The 27,548-nt window shown below is 43.1% G+C and overlaps 1 protein-coding gene across 1 annotated transcript; it reads right to left on the minus strand.

The window, feature by feature from the left end:
• Positions 1 to 324: 324 nt before the first annotated feature.
• On the minus strand, positions 325 to 27,274 carry LOC112251655 (CTD small phosphatase-like protein 2-A). Its single transcript, XM_042301905.1, has 13 exons — positions 26,958 to 27,274; positions 18,984 to 19,204; positions 15,701 to 15,833; positions 13,789 to 13,935; positions 13,179 to 13,421; positions 12,800 to 12,893; positions 12,369 to 12,480; positions 7,295 to 7,381; positions 5,938 to 6,000; positions 5,519 to 5,598; positions 5,137 to 5,263; positions 3,190 to 3,285; positions 325 to 2,048 (listed from the first exon to the last, which is right to left on the minus strand). The coding sequence occupies exons 2-13, from the start codon at positions 19,182 to 19,184 to the stop codon at positions 1,983 to 1,985; spliced, it is 1,449 nt and encodes a 482-aa protein (XP_042157839.1). The 5' UTR covers positions 19,185 to 19,204; positions 26,958 to 27,274; the 3' UTR covers positions 325 to 1,982.
• Positions 27,275 to 27,548: the final 274 nt, after the last annotated feature.

Consider the following 27,548-nt stretch of genomic DNA (forward strand, 5'->3'; position numbering starts at 1 on the left):
CACATTCAAAGTGTACCATTTTTTTTTTACCATTGTGAATATAGCTGTAATTGGCAGCTGACTAAGTACTTTTTTTGCCCCACTGTAGGTGTAAGATAGCATATGTTGTAGTTTGTGGTTTCAGTTCAGCGTTTCGGAAAAGCAGGATACACATTACCGGATGACATACCAAGTTCATTTAATTTAAATGGTGTGTGTGTGTGTGGCTAAAGTGACTCTGGATAAGAGCATTTTGATAAATAAATAAATGTATACTATCATGCCTACCTGGCATATACACTACACACGCATTAATATCTCAACTTACGTAGTTCAGTAAAAATCCCAAATCACACATTTTTATTTAATTGTATAAAAATGTATTTATGATCAAGGAAACCATGAAGTAACACTGAGTACAACAGGAGTGACCGTCCAAGACGGTCAATGACAACAACGGAGTCTTTTATTTATTTCTTTACAAACGTGTGACTCCGACATAAAAGATATTTCACAGACAAGACTATGAACAGCATTGAAAACAGGATTTAAAAGATAAAACAAAATGTTGGCCATTTTGCTGGTGCTACAATTTCAAAAAATTGTACGGGCATTCACAATTTAGAGGTGATAACGTGTGTACAAAATTGACAAGATTTTTTACATAGGGCTGGATGCTAATGTTGTTGTTTTTTTTAACAAAAAGTGCAGGAAAGCTCTGAAACCTTCCTTCCTTCCTTCCCATCACCACCCAGACACAGAGCAGCTAAGGGTCGTTTCAACATCTTTCAGGGGTGAACTCTCAAATATACATGATCTAAATTAATATCCAGGCCAACTTGTTGAAAGGTCTTCAAGTTAAACCACTATAATACATTTACATAACCTTAAAAAACCCATCATGATTTCATAAACATTTCCTCCCAAAGATATTTTTAAAAACCTGTTACAGAGACCACATAACAGTAGTTAAAATGGGACTAAAAAGCAGACTAGAAAATAAAGAATGCACCCTATTCCCTTTATAGTGCACTACTTTTGACCAGTACCCATAGGGCTCTGCTTAAAAGAAGGGCACTATAGTAGGGAATAAGGTGCCAGTTGGGATGCATGAATTGCAGGAAGACAACAGCAGCTGTGTAGCATCAACTTCAAAACAAACAACAACAAAAAAAAAAAATGTAAAAAGGTAAAAACATTTTTTTTTTTTTACTAAAATAGTAAAAGAAACAGTCAGCTAAAAGAAAATCAGAAGCAAAAAAAAAAAAAGTTTAAAAACCATGAAAAAAAGATATATACATGTAATTATGTTTGTATATTATACAGGTTTGACTGCCCGTTCCTGTTAAAATGAGTCTTGAGCAGTCAAATACCGACATTCAGTTCCATCAGTCCAAAACTGAAGCTGCGGATGAGAAAACATGTCACAGAAAGTCGCCAGGATCGTGTTCATTTAGGCACCGAAACCCAAGGAAACCTTCCTGAAATGGAGGATGCTCTACCTGGAGTTGTCCAATGAGAAAAACACATTTTCGTTCGCCGTTGCTAAATGTTTTGTAACGTTCGCACCCTAATGAACACAACCCTGCTTTTGAGCATAGACTTGAGGTCTGTCCAGACAGATGCCTTTCGTAATACAAGGGGACTGCTATACTCTTTGGGGGGGTGTACAGTTTAGTTGGAATATAACAGTTTAGTTTGAGTATACAAAACATATACCTAGCTTCAAAATATTTGTTTTGTAGTTGTTTAAATACAAATTTCCCCTCTGTAAAATGTTATTTTGTTGAACAAATTCTCCTTGGTAACGGCAATGCTGTAGACAGATCTCCACTTGGACGACATCCTCAGAATCAGTTGAAGTTGATTCTCGTCATCTCCAACCATGTTGAACGGAAGGCCTCCCTCTCCGTGTTGCTGGGAGGTTTAGCCCGTAGAATCAGAATGAATAATGTACACATTCTACTTCTATGGGTTAGCCTGCTGGGTCAGCCAATCACGGATCAGTCGGGAGGAAGTAGGTCATGAAGACGAAACTGCTGTCTGACGTAAGGCCTTACGTCCTCATTCTGTGGAGGAGAGAGAACAGTAAATAAAGACAAAATGACTGAGGTGACTTGAAGACATCATTTTTTTTGTTGAAAAAGCAGAAGACAGGTCTGTCTCTATAACGATAAACAATTCTACAGGCCCATTACAGAGACCCATTCTACAGGCCCATTACAGAGACCCATTCTACAGGCCCATTACAGAGACCCATTCTACAGGCCCTACAGAGACCCATTACAGAGACCCATTCTACAGGCCCTACAGAGACCCATTACAGAGACCCATTACAGAGACCCATTACAGAGACCCATTACAGAGACCCATTACAGAGACCCATTACAGAGACCCATTACAGAGACCCATTACAGAGACCCATTACAGAGACCCATTACAGAGACCCATTCTACAGGCCCATTACAGAGACCCATTCTACAGGCCCATTACAGAGACCCATTCTACAGGCCCATTACAGAGACCCATTCTACAGGCCCATTACAGAGACCCATTCTACAGGCCCATTACAGAGACCCATTCTACAGGCCCATTACAGAGACCCATTCTACAGGCCCATTACAGAGACCCATTCTACAGGCCCATTACAGAGACCCATTCTACAGGCCCATTACAGAGACCCATTCTACAGGCCCATTACAGAGACCCATTCTACAGGCCCATTACAGAGACCCATTCTACAGGCCCATTACAGAGACCCATTCTACAGGCCCATTACAGAGACCCATTCTACAGGCCCTACAGAGACCCATTCTACAGGCCCTACAGAGACCCATTACAGAGACCCATTCTACAGGCCCATTACAGAGACCCATTACAGAGGCCCATTCTACAGGCCCTACAGAGACCCATTACAGAGGCCCTACAGAGACCCATTACAGAGACCCATTACAGAGACCCATTACAGAGACCCATTACAGAGACCCATTACAGAGACCCATTACAGAGACCCATTACAGAGACCCATTACAGAGACCCATTACAGAGGCCCATTCTACAGGCCCTACAGAGACCCATTACAGAGACCCATTACAGAGACCCATTACAGAGACCCATTACAGAGACCCATTCTACAGGCTTTACAGAGAGACAGGGAAAATGTTTGAGTGAATATATAAGGTAGGAGGCTCAGTTTGATTGACTACATACCATCTCCACCAGCTTCTCTAAGAAAGGAACCAGCTTGAGGAGCTCGGTATCATTCCTGTCCATGAACCAGCTCTCGATGGGAATCCCATTGGAAAGCTGTGATTGAGAACAAAAAGGAGGTTTTTGAATTGCGATATCACACTAAAATGTAATTATGAGAGACTTTGCAGATACTTTTATCCAACGACTTACTGTGTATATACACACACACACACACACACACACACACACACACACACACACACACAAAAAAGTATTTAGTCAGCCACCAATTGTGCAAGTTCTCCCACTTAAAAAGATGAGGCCTGTAATTTTCATCATAGGTACACTTCAACTATGACAGACAAAATGAGAAGGAAAAAAATCCAGAAAATCACATTGTAGTATTTTTAATGAATTTATTTGTAAATTATGGTGGAAAATAAGTATTTGGTCACCTACAAACAAGCAAGATGTCTGGCTCTCACAGACCTGTAACTTCTTCTTTAAGAGGCTCATCTGTCCTCCACTCGTTACCTGTATTAATAGCACCTGTTTGAACTTGTTATCAGTATAAAAGACACCTGTCCACAACCTCAAATAGTCACACTCCAAACTCCACTATGGCCAAGACCAAAGAGCTGTCAAAGGACACCAGAAACAAAATTGTAGACCTGCACCAGGCTGGGAAGACTGAATCTTCAATAGGTAAGTAGCTTGGTTTGAAGAAATCAACTGTGGGAGCAATTATTAGGAAACGGAAGACATACAAGACCACTGATAATCTCCCTCGATCTGGGGCTCCATGCAAGATCTCACCCCGTGGGGTCAAAATGATCACAAGAACGGTGAGCAAAAAAAGAACCACACGGGGGGGCATAGTGAATGACCTGCAGAGAGCTGGGACCAAAGTAACAAAGCCTACCATCAGTAACACACTACGCCGCCAGGGACTCAAATCCTGCAGTGCCAGACGTGTCCCCCTGCTTAAGCCAGTACATGTCCAGGCCCGTCTGGAGTTTGCTAGAGAGCATTTGGATGATCCAGAAGAAGATGGTGAGAATGTCATATGGTCAGATGAAACCAAAATATAACTTTTTGGTAAAAATTCAACTCGTCGTGTTTGGAGGACAAAGAATGCTGAGTTGAATCCAAAGAACACCATTCCTACTGTCAAGCATGGGGGTGGAAACATCATGCTTTGGGGCTGTTTTTCTGCAAAGGGACCAGGACGACTGATCCGTGTAAAGGAAAGAATGAATGGGGCCATGTATCGTGAGATTTTGAGTGAAAACCTTCTTCCATCAGCAAGGGCATTGAAGATGAAACGTGGCTGGGTCTTTCAGCATGACAATGATCCCAAACACACCGCCCGGGCAACGAAGGAGTGGCTTCGTAAGAAGCATTTCAAGGTCCTGGAGTGGCCTAGCCAGTCTCCAGATCTCAACCCCAAAGAAAATCTTTGGAGGGAGTTGAAAGTCCATGTTGCCCAGCAACAGCCCCAAAACGTCACTGCTCTAGAGGAGATCTGCATGGAGGAATGGGCCAAAATACCAGCAACAGTGTGTGAAAACCTTGTGAAGACTTACAGAAAACGTTTGACCTCTGTCATTGCCAACAAAGGGTATATAACAAAGTATTGAGATAAACTTTTGTTATTGACCAAATACTTATTTTCCACCATAATTTGCAAATATATTCATTAAAAATCCTACAATGTGATTTTCTGGATTTTTTTTCTCATTTTGTCTGTCACAGTTGAAGTGTACCTATGATAAAAAAAATTACAGGCCTCTCGTCTTTATAAGTGGGAGAACTTGCACAATTGGTGGCTGACTAAATACTTTTTTGCCCCCACTGTATATATACACAGACACACACATTTATATATATACAGACGCATAGTGTGTGTGCGATTCCTGTGGGCTATATGTAGTAGCTGTACTGTGAAAGGTATGACCGGCGTACCTGATAGGCGAAGGCTTGAGGTGAATTGTCTATTATTACAGTCTTAGAAAGATCTCTTCCCAGAATGTTTAAGTCCTTGATGTAGTTTCCTTGAACACACACACAGTGCTCACGGAACAACCGATGTCTGTAGGAGAAGTAGAAGAAAAAAAAAACAAGAAAAAAACAACGATTAAAAGTCTAGTGTAGCCAGTTAATTGAAAATTAGCTCAACCTTTCTCTACCACTGTGTTCCCAAAATGGCACCTTATTCCCTACGTTAAGGGCTCTGATCTAAAAAAAGAGTTGTGCGCTACGTAGGGTTCCGTTTGGGACGTAATCCACGGTGAAACTTGGTCGGTCGTAATCATTCAATAAGCGATAAGGTTGTTCCTTCACTGACCTGACCAACTGTTTCTTGGGGTCCAGGATGTTGAGCAGCTTGTCTGCATACACCTTCTTAGAGGCAGTGAACAGAATGATCTGTGAACGAATAGAAGGGGGGAAAAATGAAACAAAACAAACAGCATAACACTTTCATGATCTAAAATGGCATTTCCCGATTCTTTGTCCCAGTGAAGTCTACAGAGATCAGTGGTCCCGTTTAGCTCAGTTGGTAGAGGATGGTGCTTGTAACACCAGGGTTGCGGGTTCGATTCCCCACGGGGGACCAGTATGAAAATGTATGCACTCACTACTGTAGTGTCTCTGGATTAGAGAGTCTGATCAGAGTCTGCTAAATGACTCACTACTGTAGTGTCTCTGGATACGAGAGTCTGCTAAATTACTCATTTATTTTTTTAAAGACACGTAGAACCTCACCTCGTAAATTTGAGACATGCGCTCCAGGAACTCTCTGAAAAACGGCCTCAACCGCACGTACACCTGCAGAGAAGAGGGAAAATAACACGAAATGGAAATATATCCAACTCCTCTTCACGGACTACGGTTACACACGCATACATTGTCGATAGTCAGATTAATATAACAGTTTGATTTTTTTTAAACATTTATTTCCCTAATAATCCTGTTAAAATGAACACATCTGAAAATCAGGGCTACCTGATGGGACTCTTGATAAATTGTAAGTTATAACGTTTTATTTGACCACAACGACCATGTTATTTTTTGGGACGCAGCCTATTTGATTCTGAGTATCGGACATATGAAGTTAGGTGAAAACAACTTCCAAGACGTATTTCATTCAGTTGATTCCGAACTCATTTCACCTCGCGCTACAGAGCGAGGCTCTCGGCTGGTGCTAGCACACGTACAGATCAAATACACCGCTGGAACGCCGACTGTCCTAATAATTCATAAAAGATTGCTCCGGAAAAAATGCATTTAAAAAATAAATAAAAATTTAAATGCTTACTTTGATTTTATGCCGATTAAGATAAACAAAGTAAGGTGTTTACATGACTATTGCATCATCTGCCTACTGTCATAAACAGTTTAATATCGAATTATTTCCTGTGCATGTAAACATACTCACTGAAAAGAGAGGCGTTTTCCATGACAAGCACATAAAACCTACGGCTTTTTCTAAAATGTCTTTTTCTTGAGTCCTCATGTCCACTCTAAATACCGTACATGTAAGAGCAAATCCACGGGAAAAGACGTAGGATATTCTCTTCCAATAAGGTTTGAGAAGAAAGTGAGGACACAAGGAACCAAGGAAAGACGTATTGAGAAAGAGCCCTTTCTCAATCACCTTGACGATTACGGACTTCTGAACTTGAAATAGCCTTATTCACGTCACTGAGGGAAAGAGAGAAATAAATCAAAAAAGTTGCCATTCGGTCAGAACATGTTAGAGAGAAAGGGCCACAGTCGGGTTCAAGTCAACAAGACAGCCGTGAGTTGGGGGAGGAGTGAGGAATTTGGGTCGAGGTCAGATAAAGCGAGAAAGAACAGGCGTCGTTAAATTCTGCCTAGCAACGGAGATCTATTGGCTGTCCAGATGTGTAAAGATGAGACTCAGCACAGGTGGAAGGTATAAATATACGGGCTAGGGTAAACATGTCTTTGTCGTATGCAGCGTTGTGTGACCCAGTGGGTGGATGAACTTGGTTTGAGCTTCACTAGTTGTCCCGGTGAGTTTTACTCTGTCAGAACCTAACAAAACAAAAATAAAAACCTGTGTGTTTCTGTGCCGTCACAGCCTTGTTGTACCCACCTGGTAGATGACGTCTTGGAACAGGACAGGGAAGGTCAGGTCTGCGTCGTCCAACTCATTCAGACTACAGTGCACCAACGTCTCGTCCTGATCAATACAAACACCGTCTGGTTTAGTGGGTTTTTAAAAAACATTTTTACCTACTTCAGTTGAATGTTTCTGATTTGTACGTCGATCTGAACGAGATAAATTAACACATTTTAGAACGTTCTGTCGATATCGAAGACTCAAAATGCATCTTGGGTCTGGACATTCAGGACGACTACAGGTAAACCCCCCAAAAAAATAAATAATAAAAGAAATCTGTTGATGGCACTCGGTTGTTCAGGAACATATGGGACTGTAAACTCACTAGAACCAGGGAGAACATATGGGACTGTAAACTCACTAGAACCAGAGAGAACATATGGGACTGTAAACTCACTAGAACCAGGGAGAACATATGGGACTGTAAACTCACTAGAACCAGGGAGAACATATGGGACTGTAAACTCACTAGAACCAGAGAGAACATATGGGACTGTAAACTCACTAGAACCAGGGAGAACATATGGGACTGTAAACTCACTAGAACCAGAGAGAACATATGGGACTGTAAACTCACTAGAACCAGGGAGAACATATGGGACTGTAAACTCACTAGAACCAGGGAGAACATATGGGACTGTAAACTCACTAGAACCAGAGAGAACATATGGGACTGTAAACTCACTAGAACCAGGGAGAACATATGGGACTGTAAACTCACTAGAACCAGAGAGAACATATGGGACTGTAAACTCACTAGATCTAGAACCAGAGAGAACTGTAATCTCACTAGAACCAGAGAGAACATATGGGACTGTAAACTCACTAGAACCAGGGAGAACATATGGGACTGTAAACTCACTAGAACCAGGGAGAACATATGGGACTGTAAACTCACTAGAACCAGAGAGAACATATGGGACTGTAAACTCACTAGAACCAGGGAGAACATATGGGACTGTAAACTCACTAGAACCAGAGAGAACATATGGGACTGTAAACTCACTAGAACCAGAGAGAACATATGGGACTGTAAACTCACTAGAACCAGGGAGAACATATGGGACTGTAATCTCACGAGAACCAGGGAGAACATATGGGACTGTAAACTCACTAGAACCAGAGAGAACATATGGGACTGTAAACTCACTAGAACCAGAGAGAACATATGGGACTGTAAACTCACTAGAACCAGGGAGAACATATGGGACTGTAAACTCACTAGAACCAGAGAGAACATATGGGACTGTAAACTCACTAGATCTAGAACCAGAGAGAACTGTAATCTCACTAGAACCAGGGAGAACATATGGGACTGTAAACTCACTAGAACCAGGGAGAACATATGGGACTGTAAACTCACTAGAACCAGGGAGAACATATGGGACTGTAAACTCACTAGAACCAGGGAGAACATATGGGACTGTAAACTCACTAGATCTAGAACCAGGGAGAACATATGGGACTGTAAACTCACCAGAGAGAACATATAGGACTGTAAACTCACTAGATCTAGAACCAGAGAGAACATATGTGACTGTAAACTCACTAGAACCAGGGAGAACATATGTGACTGTAATCTCACTAGAACCAGGGAGAACATATGGGACTGTAATCTCACTAGAACCAGGGAGAACATATGGGACTGTAATCTCACCAGATCTAGAACCAGGGAGAACATATGGGACTGTAAACTCACTAGAACCAGGGAGAACATATAGGACTGTAATCTCACCAGATCTAGAACCAGGGAGAACATATGGGACTGTAAACTCTCCAGGGAGAACATATAGGACTGTAGATCTAGAACCAGGGAGAACATATGGGACTGTAAACTCAGATCTAGAACCAGGGAGAACATATGGGACTGTAAACTCACTAGATCCAGGGAGAACTGTAATCTCACTAGATCCAGCGAGAACTGTAATCTCACTAGAACCAGCGAGAACTGTAATCTCACTAGAACCAGCGAGAACTGTAAACTCACTAGAACCAGGGAGAACATATAGGACTGTAAACTCACTAGAACCAGAGAGAACATATGGGACTGTAATCTCACTAGATCCAGCGAGAACTGTAATCTCACTAGAACCAGAGAGAACTGTAATCTCACTAGGTCTAGAACCAGAGAGAACTGTAATCTCACTAGGTCTAGAACCAGAGAGAACTGTAATCTCACTAGGTCTAGAACCAGAGAGAACTGTAATCTCACTAGGTCTAGAACCAGAGAGAACTGTAATCTCACTAGGTCTAGAACCAGAGAGAACTGTAATCTCACTAGGTCTAGAACCAGAGAGAACTGTAATCTCACTAGATCTAGAACCAGAGAGAACTGTAATCTCACTAGATCTAGAACCAGAGAGAACTGTAATCTCACTAGATCTAGAACCAGAGAGAACTGTAATCTCACTAGATCTAGAACCAGAGAGAACTGTAATCTCACTAGATCTAGAACCAGAGAGAACTGTAATCTCACTAGATCTAGAACCAGAGAGAACTGTAATCTCACTAGATCTAGAACCAGAGAGAACTGTAATCTCACTAGATCTAGAACCAGAGAGAACTGTAATCTCACTAGATCTAGAACCAGAGAGAACTGTAATCTAGAACCAGAGAGAACTGTAATCTCACTAGATCTAGAACCAGAGAGAACTGTAATCTCACTAGATCTAGAACCAGAGAGAACTGTAATCTCACTAGATCTAGAACCAGAGAGAACTGTAATCTCACTAGATCTAGAACCAGAGAGAACTGTAATCTCACTAGATCTAGAACCAGAGAGAACTGTAATCTCACTAGATCTAGAACCAGAGAGAACTGTAATCTCACTAGATCTAGAACCAGAGAGAACTGTAATCTCACTAGATCTAGAACCAGAGAGAACTGTAATCTCACTAGATCTAGAACCAGAGAGAACTGTAATCTCACTAGATCTAGAACCAGAGAGAACTGTAATCTCACTAGATCTAGAACCAGAGAGAACTGTAATCTCACTAGATCTAGAACCAGAGAGAACTGTAATCTCACTAGATCTAGAACCAGAGAGAACTGTAATCTCACTAGATCTAGAACCAGAGAGAACTGTAATCTCACTAGATCTAGAACCAGAGAGAACATATGGGACTGTAAACTCACTAGATCTAGAACCAGGGAGAACATATAGGACTGTAAATCTCACTAGATCTAGAACCAGAGAGAACATATGGGACTGTAAACTCACTAGATCTAGAACCAGGGAGAACATATGGGACTGTAATCTCACTAGAACCAGAGAGAACATATGGGACTGTAATCTCACTAGAACCAGAGAGAACATATGGGACTGTAATCTCACTAGAACCAGAGAGAACATATAGGACTGTAATCTCACTAGATCTAGAACCAGGGAGAACATATGGGACTGTAATCTCACCAGATCTAGAACCAGGGAGAACATATGGGACTGTAATCTCACTAGAACCAGGGAGAACATATGGGACTGTAATCTCACTAGATCTAGAACCAGGGAGAACATATAGGACTGTAATCTCACTAGATCTAGAACCAGAGAGAACATATGGGACTGTAAACTCACTAGATCTAGAACCAGAGAGAACATATGGGACTGTAAACTCACTAGATCTAGAACCAGAGAGAACATATGGGACTGTAATCTCACCAGATCTAGAACATAGGACTGTAATCTCACTAGAACCAGAGAGAACATATGGGACTGTAAACTCACTAGATCTAGAACCAGAGAGAACATATGGGACTGTAATCTCACTAGAACCAGGGAGAACATATGGGACTGTAATCTCACTAGAACCAGAGAGAACATATGGGACTGTAATCTCACTAGAACCAGAGAGAACATATGGGACTGTAAACTCACTAGATCTAGAACCAGAGAGAACATATGGGACTGTAATCTCACTAGAACCAGGGAGAACATATGGGACTGTAATCTCACTAGATCTAGAACCAGGGAGAACATATAGGACTGTAATCTCACTAGATCTAGAACCAGAGAGAACATATGGGACTGTAAACTCACTAGATCTAGAACCAGAGAGAACATATGGGACTGTAAACTCACTAGATCTAGAACCAGAGAGAACATATGGGACTGTAATCTCACTAGAACCAGGGAGAACATATGGGACTGTAATCTCACCAGATCTAGAACCAGGGAGAACATATGGGACTGTAATCTCACTAGAACCAGAGAGAACATATGGGACTGTAAACTCACTAGATCTAGAACCAGGGAGAACATATAGGACTGTAATCTCACTAGATCTAGAACCAGAGAGAACATATGGGACTGTAAACTCACTAGATCTAGAACCAGAGAGAACATATGGGACTGTAATCTCACCAGATCTAGAACATAGGACTGTAATCTCACTAGAACCAGAGAGAACATATGGGACTGTAAACTCACTAGATCTAGAACCAGAGAGAACATATGGGACTGTAAACTCACTAGATCTAGAACCAGGGAGAACATATAGGACTGTAAATCTCACTAGATCTAGAACCAGAGAGAACATATGGGACTGTAATCTCACTAGAACCAGAGAGAACATATGGGACTGTAATCTCACTAGAACCAGAGAGAACATATGGGACTGTAATCTCACTAGATCTAGAACCAGAGAGAACATATGGGACTGTAAACTCACTAGAACCAGGGAGAACATATGGGACTGTAATCTCACTAGAACCAGAGAGAACATATGGGACTGTAATCTCACTAGAACCAGAGAGAACATATGGGACTGTAAACTCACTAGATCTAGAACCAGGGAGAACATATAGGACTGTAATCTCACTAGATCTAGAACCAGAGAGAACATATGGGACTGTAAACTCACTAGATCTAGAACCAGAGAGAACATATGGGACTGTAAACTCACTAGATCTAGAACCAGGGAGAACATATAGGACTGTAATCTCACCAGATCTAGAACATATAGGACTGTAATCTCACTAGAACCAGGGGGAACATATAGGACTGTAATCTGACTAGAACCAGAGAGAACATATAGGACTGTCATCTCACCAGATCTAGAACTAGGGAGAACTCTGGTGTGCTGCGTGTTTTAAGGGGCAGTGCTGGTTTCCTGGCTATCTGCTCCTCTGTCAACGGAGGCACGTGCTTGATGAAGAAGTACCTGAAAACAGAGGAGGCACAGATATCTTAGTTGATCCAAGTCGTTGGTCCTTGCTCACTATTACTAAGTAACTACATTTTATTTGTCACATACACATGGTTAGCAGATGTTAATGCGAGTGTAGCGAAATGCTTGTGGGTTAGATGGTGTGATAAGACAGATGGGGTTTGTCTGTTTAAAATGGAATAAAAATGTTCCCTTTTTAATTTATTTTTACGTTCAAATCCCCGAGCTCTTTCTACTACCTATTAAAGAGAGAGGCACATAAACTGTAATTGGTTGGTGAATTTGATAAAAAAATAAACTAAGCAGTACTCACGGATCAAAGACTTCCCAGTCTTCCTCGTAGGTGCCCTCTGCAGGGGCCGTGGGAGAGACGTGGGGGTAACAGCGGACTGGAATGCAGCCCGGAGCTAATTCAGGAACAACGGCATATTCAAACATTTAGGATCTAATCTTTTTTTAAATTTTATTAAAAAATAAATAAAATACAGAAAATCACCTTTTATTTAATCACATTTACTTCCCCCCCCAGCGAATTCATCATTGATATAAAGCACAGCAAGTAAAACAATTCCACAGTAGTCCACATCCCGTCAAAACATATTTTTTTTTTAAATCACACAATCTACAAGTCTCACTCGCAAGTTCTAAATTGACCCATAGCATAACCTAGGAGCAACCAACGTCATGGTTACCTGTTAGAGGGGGCATATCTGTAGCCATCTCCCCTCCTTCGACAGGTGGTTCTGGGGTAGCCAGAGGAGCCTGTTGTGGTGGCGGTAATAATGGAGCTGGGGCAACAGAGGACAGGACGACGCCCCCTGTAGATGCAGGGGTACTGGTGGGCACCTCCTCCACCACCGTCTCCTTCTCCAGCTGCTTCGTCATCTCCTCAGCCTCCGACCCCCCCTGCCCGGGGGAGCCAGACTCAGGAGTGGCTGGACACAGAAGGGAACACAGGAGAGAAATTGAGCGAATCTCAAATTTTTGCCATGTGTGAGTCTCCAGTGTTTTTTTTTGTCCTCCATTCGTGGCGTCCTCTCCTCTCATTCTCAAAATGACAGAGGGAAGAGAAGAGCCCATTGGACAAGATCTTCTCCTCGGATCTTCTGTCCAATGCTCTCCTCGCTACTCTCTGACTTCTTGATAGGGACGCGAGAAGCGGTCGTGACAAATCAAGGACAATACATTTTAGATTCAACCACAAGTTTAAATAACCGATTTTCTTTAGTATAGTTTAAAAAACTTTTTTTTATTTTTTAAAGAGACTAATGTGATAAAACACTTTAGGGCAGATTGTGTTACCTGTCTTGGTAGCAGGAGAGAAGAAGTTGAAGACGGGAGAGAAGATGGTCCCCAGGAGAGTGGTGCGAGGTGGACTGCTGGCCACCTCCACGGGGACCTCCAGTTTACCGTTGGGCTTCAGGGGCTTACTGTTCAACGTCATTGGTTCTGAGAGAAAGTAGGAACTTATTTCAAACTGTTATTTGAACTGACACTACTTAGACTGACATGATAAAACATTAAAATTAAATGAGCACTACAGCGACATCTACGGTAAATTACGACATTCTGAAAACATAAATATTCATCATTGACTTGCTGCAACCAATGAAACAGATGTGCACAAAGAAGGTGTGGCTACAGTGTGATGTCATCAAGCAGAACTATATATGATGCCCCTTATTTCTCTACACTCGTATTATTATTATTATTATTATTATAATAATGTAGATGACAGATTACCCCGTGTCATGTGGCCTTGGTTTCTCAAATGATTGCCTCGCCTGGTTCACCAACTACTTCTCAGATAGAGTTCAGTGTGTCAAATCGGAGGGTCTGCTGTCCGGATCTCTGGCAGTCTCTATGGGGGTGCCACAGGGTTCAATTCTTGGACCGACTCTCTTCTCTGTATACATCAATGAGGTCGCTCTTGCTGCTGGTCTCTGATCCACCTCTACGCAGACGACACTATTCTGTATACTTCTGGCCCTTCTTTGGACACTGTTAACAACCCTCCAGGCAAGCTTCAATGCCATACAACTCTCCTTCCGTGGCCTCCAATTGCTCTTAAATACAAGTAAAACTAAATGCATGCTCTTCAACCGATCGCTACCTGCACCTGCCCGCCCATCCAGCATCACTACTCTGGATGGCTCTGACCTAGAATACGTGGACAACTACAAATACTTAGGTGTCTGGCTAGACTGTAAACTCTCCTTCCAGACCCATATCAAACATCTCCAATCCAAAGTTAAATCTAGAATTGGCTTCCTATTTCACAACAAAGCATCCTTCACTCATGCTGCCAAACATACCCTCGTAAAACTGACCATCCTACCAATCCTCAACTTCTGCAATGTCATTTACAAAATAGCCTCCAATACCCTACTCAACAAATTGGATGCAGTCTATCACAGTGCAATCCATTTTGTCACCAAAGCCCCATACACTACCCACCATTGCGACCTGTACGCTCTCGTTGGCTGGCCCTCGCTTCATACTCGTCGCCAAACCCACTGGCTCCATGTCATCTACAAGACCCTGCTAGGTAAAGTCCCCCCTTATCTCAGCTCGCTGGTCACCATAGCATCTCCCACCTGTAGCACACACTCCAGCAGGTATATCTCTCTAGTCACCCCCAAAATTAATTCTTTCTTTGGCCGTCTCTCCTTCCAGTTCTCTGCTGCCAATGACTGGAACGAACTACAAAAATCTCTGAAACTGGAAACACATCTCCCTCACTAGCTTTAAGCACCAGCTGTCAGAGCAGCTCACAGATTACTGCACCTGTACATAGTCCATCTATAATTTAGCCCAAACTACTACCTCTTTCCCTACTGTATTTTATTTATTTAGTTAGCTCCTTTGCACCCTATTATTTTTTATTTCTACTTTGCACATTCTTCCACTGCAAATCTACCATTCCAGTGTTTTACTTGCTATATTGTATTTACTTTGTCACCATGGCCTTTTTTTTGCCTTTACCTCCCTTCTCACCTCATTTGCTCACATTGTATATAGACTTATTTTTCTACTGTATTATTGACTGTATGTTTGTTTTACTCCATGTGTAACTCTGTCGTTGTATGTGTCGAACTGCTTTGCTTTATCTTGCCCTGGTCGCAATTGTAAATGAGAACTTGTTCTCAACTTGCCTACCTGGTTAAATAAAGGTGAAATAAATAAATAAAAATGTCTGGACTCTCTAACTCACCAGGTTTGTTAGCACCTCTCCTGCAGCCCCTGCCGATGGCTTTGGTTGGTGGGTGAGGAGAAGACGTGATCAGGTTGCTGTTGTCCACTTTACAATCAATACGACTCCTCTTAGCTGGGATGTCCTGCTCTCCCTGGGAGAGAAGAAGAGAGGGAGGGATGAGCTGGGATGTCCTGCTCTCCCTGGGAGAGAAGAAGAGAGGGAGGGATGAGCTGGGATGTCCTGCTCTCCCTGGGAGAGAAGAAGAGAGGGAGGGATGAGCTGGGATGTCCTGCTCTCCCTGGGAGAGAAGAAGAGAGGGAGGGATGAGCTGGGATGTCCTGCTCTCCCTGGGAGAGAAGAAGAGAGGGAGGGATGAGCTGGGATGTCCTGCTCTACCTGGGAGAGAAGAAGAGAGGGAGGGATGAGCTGGGATGTCCTGCTCTACCTGGGAGAGAAGAAGAGAGGGAGGGATGAGCTGAGTGCCTGCAGGTTTTTCGCACCTCCGGTGAACTTGATTGATGAATTAAAGTCACTAAATATTAAGGAAATCAACCCCCCACACATCTGGTTAGTTAACCCTTTCAATCTTTATTGAAAGGAAAAAACAAAAACCTGCAGACACTAGGCTCTCCATGGAATGAGTTTAACACCCCTGCTTTAAGCCCATACATGTATTAAAAATGACATAACGATGCTAGGTTCATTTAACAGTAAAATAAAGACTAAAAACATTGACAAAATGTCAGCTGTAAATGGTTGAGATTTATCATCTTGTTACAGGTCACCAAGTTGTGTTGCTATTTGATTTGACTGACGTGTGTGTGTGTGGTACGACTGCTAGCATGGAAAACCAATCTTTTCAATTAGTAAGAAATAGTCATTAACATCCATGTAGTGTGCATATATCAACACATTAATCTAAAAATATATATATTACATGAAGTATGATCACTTATCTGAGAAGGTAATAGGAATAACTTAAAGATTGTGTTTCTCAGGTCACCTCCACACCAAAGGTTATTTTATGCAGCTTTGAAATTGCCCACCAGTAGCAACTTACACATAATTGTCTTCGAATAACACATTTATGGATATAACCAGATGAATTGGTTTATTTAAAAAAAAAAAAAAAAAAGTTTAAACAGGATTGTTTCATGTTTTTTTTTTTTTGGGGGGGCATGGGATTAAATGGGGACACTTCCCTAGGTAAAAAAAAATCTCCAAATGAAAAGAGGGTAGGAAAATATACTTGGCAGGAGAGCAGTGCTTTATCTTTCAATGTTAAGCTGCGGAAAAGCCAGAAGCAGCAGAGAAACAGGGCTCTGGCAAAGCTACAATTAGATATTTATCTCCATGTCCTGCTTTAGAATTGTGAATGAGAGCACTCAGGAGATTGCCACCATTAGCAGGTCTATATCGGCGGCAGGTAGCCTAGTGGTTAGAGTGGAGGGCGGCAGGTAGCCTAGTGGTTAGAGTGGAGGGGCGGCAGGGTAGCCTAGTGGTTAGAGTGGAGGGGCGGCAGGGTAGCCTAGTGGTTAGAGTGGAGGGGCGGCAGGGTAGCCTAGTGGTTAGAGTGGAGGGCGGCAGGGTAGCCTAGTGGTTAGAGTGGAGGGGCGGCAGGGTAGCCTAGTGGTTAGAGTGGAGGGGCGGCAGGGTAGCCTAGTGGTTAGAGTGGAGGGCGGCAGGGTAGCCTAGTGGTTAGAGTGGAGGGGCGGCAGGGTAGCCTAGTGGTTAGAGTGGAGGGGCGGCAGGGTAGCCTAGTGGTTAGAGTGGAGGGGCGGCAGGGTAGCCTAGTGGTCAGAGTGGAGGGGCGGCAGGGTAGCCTAGTGGTCAGAGTGGAGGGGCGGCAGGGTAGCCTAGTGGTCAGAGTGGAGGGGCGGCAGGGTAGCCTAGTGGTCAGAGTGGAGGGGCGGCAGGGTAGCCTAGTGGTCAGAGTGGAGGGGCGGCAGGGTAGCCTAGTGGTCAGAGTGGAGGGGCGGCAGGGTAGCCTAGTGGTCAGAGTGGAGGGGCGGCAGGGTAGCCTAGTGGTCAGAGTGGAGGGGCGGCAGGGTAGCCTAGTGGTTAGAGTGGAGGGGCGGCAGGGTAGCCTAGTGGTTAGAGTGGAGGGCGGCAGGGTAGCCTAGTGGTTAGAGTGGAGGGGCGGCAGGGTAGCCTAGTGGTTAGAGTGGAGGGGCGGCAGGGTAGCCTAGTGGTTAGAGTGGAGGGGCGGCAGGTAGCCTAGTGGTTAGAGTGGAGGGGCGGCAGGGTAGCCTAGTGGTTAGAGTGGAGGGGCGGCAGGGTAGCCTAGTGGTTAGAGTGGAGGGCGGCAGGGTAGCCTAGTGGTCAGAGTGGAGGGGCGGCAGGTAGCCTAGTGGTCAGAGTGGAGGGGCGGCAGGTAGCCTAGTGGTCAGAGTGGAGGGGCGGCAGGTAGCCTAGTGGTCAGAGTGGAGGGGCGGCAGGGTAGCCTAGTGGTCAGAGTGGAGGGGCGGCAGGTAGCCTAGTGGTCAGAGTGGAGGGGCGGCAGGTAGCCTAGTGGTCAGAGTGGAGGGGCGGCAGATAGCCTAGTGGTCAGAGTGGAGGGGCGGCAGGTAGCCTAGTGGTCAGAGTGGAGGGGCGGCAGGTAGCCTAGTGGTCGGGGTGGAGGGGCGGCAGGTAGCCTAGTGGTTAGAGTGGAGGGGCGGCAGGGTAGCCTAGTGGTTAGAGTGGAGGGGCGGCAGGTAGCCTAGTGGTCAGAGTGGAGGGGCGGCAGGTAGCCTAGTGGTCAGAGTGGAGGGGCGGCAGGTAGCCTAGTGGTCAGAGTGGAGGGGCGGCAGGTAGCCTAGTGGTCAGAGTGGAGGGGCGGCAGGTAGCCTAGTGGTCGGGGTGGAAGGTAGCCTAGTGGTCAGAGTGGAGGGGCGGCAGGTAGCCTAGTGGTCAGAGTGGAGGGGCGGCAGGTAGCCTAGTGGTCAGAGTGGAGGGGCGGCAGGTAGCCTAGTGGTCGGGGTGGAAGGTAGCCTAGTGGTCAGAGTGGAGGGGCGGCAGGTAGCCTAGTGGTCAGAGTGGAGGGGCGGCAGGTAGCCTAGTGGTTAGAGTTTTGGACTTGAAACCGAAAGGTTGCAAGATCGAATCCCCCAGCTGACAAGGTAAAAATCAGTCCTTCTGCCCCCTGAACAAGGCATTTAACCCACTGTTCCTAGGCCGTCATTGAAAATAAGAATTTGTTCTTAACTGACTTGCCTAGTTAAATAAACTTTTTTTTTTTTTTTTAAATCACTCCCTTCCCCTTGGCCCAAACACTGATGTTTGCAGAGGGGTGGGGGTTATATGAAGATGGCTCACCCACCTTGACAGCATTTCCCCTGATGAACTTCTTGATGGTAGAGAACAGGCCAGCCTCATTCTTCTGCATCCTGAGGCCTCTCCTGGACGGGGGCGCCACCTCGCAGTGTTTTCTCTTGGCCTGAGCTGGGCGGGGTTCTGAGGCTGGACGGCCGGGGCTGGGTTTGGGCTGCTGAGGAGCCTTCCGTACTCTCAGCCTCATCATCCTACACGTTACATGGAAGACTGGTGTGGCAGCACGGCAGGCAGGCAGGGCAATATATATATTACAGTTACAACACAAAGAGAGAACACAGGAAACCAGTGAGATGCCATGTAGCTACATTAATATATACACACACAGTTGAAGTCAGACGTTTACATACACTTTGGTTGGAGTCATTAAAAGTCGTTTTTCAACCACTCCATAAATTTCTTGTTAACAATCTATAGTTTTGTCAAGCCGGTTAGGACATCTAGTTAGTGCATGACACAAGTCATTTTTCCCAACAATTGTTTACAGACAGATTATTTCACTGTATCACAATTCCAGTGGGTCGGTCAGAAGTTTACATACACTAAGTTGACTGTGCCTTTAAACAGCTTGAAAAATTCCAGAAAATTCTGTAATGGCTTTAGAAGCTTCTGATAGGCTAATTGACATAATTTGAGTCAGTTGGAGGTGTACCTGTGGATGTATTTCAAGGCCCATCTTCAAACTCAGTGCCTCTTTGCTTGATATCATGGGGAAATTAAAAGAAATCAGCCAAGACAGAGTTTGGTTCATCCTTGGGAGCAATTTCCAAACGCCTGAAGGTACCATGTTCATCTGTACAAACAATAGTACGCAAGTATAAACACCATGGGACCACACAGCTGTCATACCGCTCAAGAAGGAGACGCGTTCTGTCTCCTAGAAATGAACGTACTTTGATGCGAAAAGTGCAAATCAATCCCAGAACAGCAAAGGACCTTGTGAAGATGCTGGAGGAAACAGGTACAACAGTATCTATATCCACAGTAAAACGAGTCCTATATCAACATAACCTGAAAGGCTTCTCAGCAAGGAAGAAGCCGCTGCTCCAAAACAGCCATGAAAAAAACAGACTACGGTTTGCAACTGCACATGAGGACAAAGATTGTGCTTTTTTGAGCAATGTCCTCTGGTCTGATGAAACAAAAACAGAACTGTTTGGACATAATGACCATCGTTATGTTTGGAGGAAAAAGGGGGAGGCCTGCAAGCCGAAGAACACCATCCCAACCGTGAAGCACGGGGGTGGCAGCATCATGTTGTGGCTGTGCTTTGCTGCAGGAGGGACTGGTGCACTTCACAAAATAGATGGCATCATGAGGGAAAATGATATGGATATATTGAAGGAACATCTCAAGACATCAGTCAGGAAGTTAAAGCTTGGTCGCAAATGGGTCTTCCAAAGGAACAATGACCCCCAAGCATACTTCCAAAGATGTGGCAAAACGGCTTAAGGACAACAAAGTCCAGGTATTTAAGTGGCCATCACAAAGCCCTGATCTCAATCCTATAGAAAATTTGTGGGCAGAACTGAAATAGCGTTTGCGAGCAAGGGGGTCTACAAACCTGACTCAGTTACACCAGCTCTGTCAGGAGGAATGGGCCAAAATTCACCCAACTTATTGTGGGAAGCTTGTGGAAGGCTACCTGAAACGTTTGACCCAAGTTAAACAATTTAAAGGCAATGCTACCAACTACTAATTCAGTGTATGTAAACTTCTGACCCACTGGGAATGTGATGACAGAAACAAGCTTAAATAAATCATTCTCTCTACTATTATTCTGACATTTCACATTCTTAAAATAAAGTGGTGATCCTAACTGGCCTAAAACAGGGAATATTTACTAGGATTAAATGTCAGGAATTGTGAAAAACTGAGTTTAAATGTATTTGGCTAAGGTGTATGTAAACTTCCGACTTCAACTGTATACATGTATATATACACACAAAGGTATGTGGACAGTGGACACCCCTTCAAATTAGTATATTCGGCTATTTCAGCCACAAGTGTATAAAATCGAGCGCACAGCCATGCAATCTCCATAGACAAACAATGGCAGTAGAACTGTCATCACTGACGAGCTCAGTGACCGTCATCGGATGACACCTTTTTAACCAGTCAGTTTGTCAAATTTCTGCCCTGCTAGAGCTGCCCCCGGTCAACTGTAAGAGCTGTTATTGGAAATGTCTAAGAGCAACAATGGCTCAGCCGCAAAGCGGTATGGCCACAGAAGCTCACAGAACGGGTCTGCGATGAAGAGTGTAAAAATCGTCTGTCCTCGGTCGCAACACTCCACTACCGAGTTCCAAACTGCCTCTGGAAGCAACGTCAGCACAAGAACTGTCCGTCGGAAGCTTCATGAAATGGGTTTCCGTGGCCGAGCAGCCGCACACAAGCCTAAGAGCACCATGCGCAATTACACCCGTCGGCTGGAGTGGGGTAAAGCTTGCCACCACTGGACTCTGGAGCAGTGTAAACACGTTCTCTGGAGTGATGAATCACGTTTCAGTATCTGCCAGTACAACGGACAAATCTGGGCTTGACAGATGCCAGGGGATGCCTGAATGCATACAATGACATTCTAGTCAGTTCTGTGCTTCCAACTTTGTGGCAACAGTTTTGGGAAGGCCCAAAACCAGAAATGGTTTGTCCAGTGTGGAAGAACTTGACTGGCCTGCACAGAGCCCTGACCTCAACCCCATCGAACACCTTTGGGATGAATTAGAACGCCGACTGTGAGCCAGCCCTAACAGCCCAACACCAGTGCCAGACCTCACTAATGCTCTTGTGGCTGAAAGGAAGCAAGTCCCCGCAGCAATGTTCAAACATCTAGCGGAAAGCCTTCCCAGAAGAGTGGAGGTTGTTATAGCAGGGTAGCCTAATGGTTAGAGGGCGGCAGGGTAGCCTAGTGGTTAGAGCGTTGGACTAGTAACCGGAAGGTTGCAAGCTCAAACCCCCGAGCTGACAAAGTACAAATCTGGCGTTCTGCCCCTGAACAGGCAGTTCACCCACTGTTCGTAGGCCGTCATTGAAAATAAGAATTTGTTCTTAACGGACTTGCCTAGTTAAAATAAAATGAAAATTAAAAAAAGGTAAAATTATTTTTTTTTAAATAAATAGCAGCAAAGAGGGAACCAACACCACATTAATGCCCATGATTTTGGAATGAGGAGGTGTCCACATACTTTTGATCATGCCGTACATATCTCACAGCCACAATACAGGAAACCAGTGAGGTGCTATGTAGCTACAGTGCCTTGGGAAAATATTCAGACCCCTTGACTTATTCCACTTTGTCACGTTACAGCCGTATTCTAAAGTGAATTAAATAAAAACAATTCCTCAGCAAACACACAATGCCACATATTGATGAAGCAAAAAACGTTTTTTAGAAACTCTTGCAAATGTATAAAAAATATTTTTAAACAGAATACCTTATTTACATAAATATTCAGACCATTTGCTATGAGACTCGAAATTGAGCTCAGGTGCATCCTGTTTCTATTGATCATCCTTGAGATGTTTCTACAACTTGATTTGGAAAGGCACACACCTGTCTATATAAAAAGGTCCCACAGTTAACAGTGCATGTCAGAGCAGAAACCAAGCCACGAGGTTGAAAGAATTATCTGTAGAGCTCCGAGACAGGATTGTGTCGAGACAGGGAGACAAGCAAGGATCGAGGGAAAGATGAACGGAGCAAAGTACAGAGAGATCCTTGATGAAAACCTGCTCCAGAGCGCTCAGGACCTCAGACTGGGGCGAAGGTTCACCTTCCAACAGGACAACGAACCTAAGCACACAGCCAAGACAACGCAGGAGAGGCTTCGTGACAAGTCTCTGAATGTCCTTGAGTGGCCCACCCAGAGCCCGGAATAGAACCCGGTCAAACATCACTGGAGAGACCTGGGAGAAACTCCCCAAATACTGGTGTGCCAAGCTTGTAGTGTCATATCCAAGAAGACTTGATGCTGTAATCGCTGCCAAAGGTGCTTCAACAAAGTACTGAGTAAAGGGTCTGAATACTTATGGAAATGTCATATTTCACAGGAAACCAATGAGGTGCAATGTAGCTCTGAGCTTCACAGCCACATTTATTTTTTACTGTAAACTGTAAACTCACTAGATCAAGAGAGAACATATGGGACTGTAAACTCACCAGAACCAGAGAGAACATATGGGACTGTAAACTCACTAGATCTAGAACCAGAGAGAACATATGGGACTGTAATCTCACTAGAACCAGGGAGAACATATGGGACTGTAATCTCACCAGATCTAGAACCAGAGAGAACATATGGGACTGTAAACTCACTAGAACCAGAGAGAACATATGGGACTGTAAACTCACTAGAACCAGAGAGAACATATGGGACTAATCTCACTAGAACCAGAGAGAACATATGGGACTGTAAACTCACTAGATCTAGAACCAGAGAGAACATATGGGACTGTAATCTCACTAGAACCAGGGAGAACATATGGGACTGTAATCTCACTAGAACCAGAGAGAACATATGGGACTGTAAACTCACTAGATCTAGAACCAGAGAGAACATATGGGACTGTAATCTCACTAGAACCAGGGAGAACATATGGGACTGTAATCTCACCAGATCTAGAACCAGGGAGAACATATGGGACTGTAATCTCACTAGAACCAGGGAGAACATATAGGACTGTAATCTCACCAGATCTAGAACCAGGGAGAACATATGGGACTGTAATCTCACTAGAACCAGGGAGAACATATGGGACTGTAATCTCACCAGATCTAGAACCAGGGAGAACATATGGGACTGTAATCTCACTAGAACCAGAGAGAACATATGGGACTGTAATCTCACCAGATCTAGAACCAGTGAGAACATATGGGACTGTAATCTCACTAGAACCAGAGCCCTAACAATACTTGACATTTATATCCCAAAAAGTATTATATCTACAAATGAGTAGAGAGGTGATTGTTTCAACCTGATTGGCTGAAAGCAATAAACAACATCCGAGATTAGCATTTAGCCACTTGCATGGTGGTGGAAAATGGTGTTTCATAAGGAACGTAAACATTTTCCCCACCTTATCGCCATTAATGTTTGTACCATGTTGTGTGTTGTGTTGCTGTTGTGTCTTTGGTCTCTCGTCGTGATGCGTGTTTTGTCCTGTTTATTTATATATCAAATGTAATCCCTGCCGCCATCCCCGGCAGGAGGCCTTCTGGTAGGTCTTCATTGTAAATACGATTTTGTTCTTAATGGACTTGCCTAGTTAAATGAAAGGTCAAGTTGAGGAGGAAATCGAAGTCTATGCAGCCTGATGGAGAATGTTTTTGGTAGTGGTCGACCGATTAATCGGAATGGACGATTAATTAGGGCCGATTTCAAGTTTTCATAACAATCGGTAATCTGTAATTTTGGATGCCGATTATGGCCGCCATGGTAAGCCATGGTAAGTTGCTAGCTAGCTATTAAACTTAACTTGTAAAAAACAATCAATCAATCTTAAGATAATCACTAGTTAACTACACATGGTTGATGATATTACTAGTTTAACTAGCTTGCCCTGCGTTAGATGTAATCAATGCGTTGCCTGAAATTGTGTTGTCACTTCTCTTGCGTTCAGTGTAAGAAGAGTCAGGGTATATGCAGAAGTTTGGGTCCTCTGGCTCGTTGCAAACGGTGTGAAGACCATTTCATCCTAACAAAGACCGTAATTAATTTGCCAGAATTTTACATAATTATGACATAACAATGATAATTATGACATAACAATGATAATTATGACATAACAATGAAGGTTGTGTAATGTAACAGCAATATTTAGACTTGGGGTTGCCATCCATTAGATAAAATACAAAACGGTTCTGTATTTCACTGAAAGAATAAACATTTTGTTTTCAAAATGATCGTTTCTGGATTTGACCATATTAATGACCTAAGGCTCGTATTTCTGTGTTTATTATAATTAAGTCTATGATTTGATAGAGCAGTCTGACTGAGCGGTGGTAGGCAGCAGCAGGCTCGTAAGCATTCATTCAAACAGCACTTTCCTCCATTTGCCAGCAGCTCTTCACAATGCTTCAAGCATTGAGCTGTTTATGACTTCAAGCCTATCAACTCCCGAGATTAGGCTGGCAATTCTAAAGTGCCTATAAGAACAACCAATAGTCAAAGGTCTATGAAATACAAATTGTATAGAGAAATAGTCCCATAATTCCTATAATATCTACAACTTAAAACTTCTTAACTGGGAATATTGAATACTCATGTTAAAAGGAACCACCAGCTTTCATATGTTCTCATGTTCTGAGCAAGGAACTTAAACATTGGCTTTTTTACATGGCACATATTGCACTTTTACTTTCTTCTCCAACACTGTTTTTGCATTATTTAAACCAAATTGAACATGTTTCATTATTTATTTGAGACTAAATATATTTTATGTGTTATATTAAGTTAAAATAAGTGTTCATTCAGTATTGTTGTAATTGTCATTATTACAAATATATATTAAAAATCGTCCAATTAATCGGTATAGGCCTTTTTTGGTCCTCCAATAATCGGTATTGAAAAATCATAAATCCGTCGACCTCTAGTTTTTGGTATGAACCGGTCCATGAGGGATACGAATCTATCCTTCATAGACGGTAAGATGATACGACTCAATATCGCCACCTGTTGGCCCCTTGGGCTACATCACTGGCGGCTGTTGCCCTCTGTGTGAAGGCATTAGCTGCTTTGACTCGACACCTACTTCTAGAACTTCTTTTAAACCAATTTCGGGTTAAGGTTTTTTTTTTAAACGTTTTTTTATCTTAACTTTATGCCTAACCTTAAATTAAGACAAAAGCAAATGTTTATTTTCATAACTATTTTTCCAGTTATAACCAATTGAGTTTGTGGCTGTGGTAACTAGTAAAAACCGATGTGTAGAACAACTTCCATTATGTTACATGTGAAACTCATTCAACCGAGTGCCGCTCCTCTCTCGTAATTGATTGATGAATTAAGGTATTAAGGTTACTACATAGCCAGGTACTTCCCTCACCTGGTTGTCTAGGGCAACCTGTGGGATCAGTTTGACACCCCTTTACATTATGTGGACACTGAAAAATATGAATTGCTATTATGATCAGATTTTAAAATTCAGCTCGTTAATAGATTATAGATAACTACTCATCGTGTACACACAAAAAAATATAGTGGGATCTAATATACTACAGGGCCTATGGAGTTATGATCCATTTTATGAACAGTAGCAACTGGGAAAAGTGGGCTGTGTTTCTCTACCTAGCTGCTAGTAGTCGAAGAGGCCTCACTAGCTACCTAACTTAGTAAGAATACAAAAGATAATTCCCTGACACACGACAGAAATAAAAACACATTTGACGTTAACTAGTCAAATATATATATATTTTTTAATCTAACATTTGCTACTAAGTAAGTACAAGACAGTGAACAACACAGAAGCATGAACCTTGTATTAGCTAGCTAGTTGTGTTATGTAACAGCTAGCTAGCTAACTAATGATTTAATTACGTTCGTTATAAACCATCTAGTTAGTTGTTCACGACATCACTAGATAGCCAATAGAAATATGAACTAACTATGAACTAAGATAATAACAAAAGTAGCAGAGAACAGCTGTTATTGACAACGTTACGTTACAGAGCTAGTTAGCTAAAGTTAGCCAGCTAGCTAGCCATGTTGATTTCCCGATTTTCACTAAAAACAAGGAACATGGGGGGGAAAAAGACCGTTAACCTATTAAATTAAAAAAAACAAAATGGCTAAACAACTATTATTGCAAAAAAAAAAGCAATATCGCTAGATAGTTCCTTTGAAAACCAGTTAACTGACTAATAACTAACATTAGCTAGCTAGCTCACAGCTAACTGGTGATACGGCAGTCGTTTTAAAATCAAAAACATATGGACACAAACCATTACCAATTAACGTTTACTTACCAAATGGTCCAAGAAACTCGTAACTAAAGTCGGCCGCTCGCCCTGTCCGCTGGTAGCCCGCAACTGTGCGGCCACCGAGAGAGCCGTGTGGCTGTCGGTTGTGTTTAGGACCACATCCCACCGACGGGCTCTGTGGACGCCATTTCTCGCCTCATCATAAACAGTGGACGCATTCGATTGAACTACACTGAATATATATATATATATATATATATATCTCTCGCTACTAGTGTGGACGCATTCGATTGAACTACACAATATAAATATATATATATATCGCTACTAGTGTGATGTCTAGGAATGTGAATTATATTGCCAGAAGACACCGACCCTACAATTACCCTTGTTAACACAAAACTGCACTGGGGTCAGAACGTTAGAGTCAAGACACCACTGAGCCAGGGCTGAGATATCAGGAAACATGCCTCAATGCAGGGATGGGATATGACACTGTACTTCACATTTGACCTTTATCTACACCGATACGTCAAGAAGATTGAAATTAGTGAATTGTTTTTTTTTTTTTTTTTTCGTAAAACTGCACTTTTCATCCTCATGCTAGCTAGCAGTAGCCACTTTGGAATGGGAGTG

The sequence above is a fragment of the Oncorhynchus tshawytscha genome, linkage group LG19 (genome assembly GCF_018296145.1).
Source record: "Oncorhynchus tshawytscha isolate Ot180627B linkage group LG19, Otsh_v2.0, whole genome shotgun sequence".
NCBI classification, from domain to species: domain Eukaryota; kingdom Metazoa; phylum Chordata; class Actinopteri; order Salmoniformes; family Salmonidae; genus Oncorhynchus; species Oncorhynchus tshawytscha.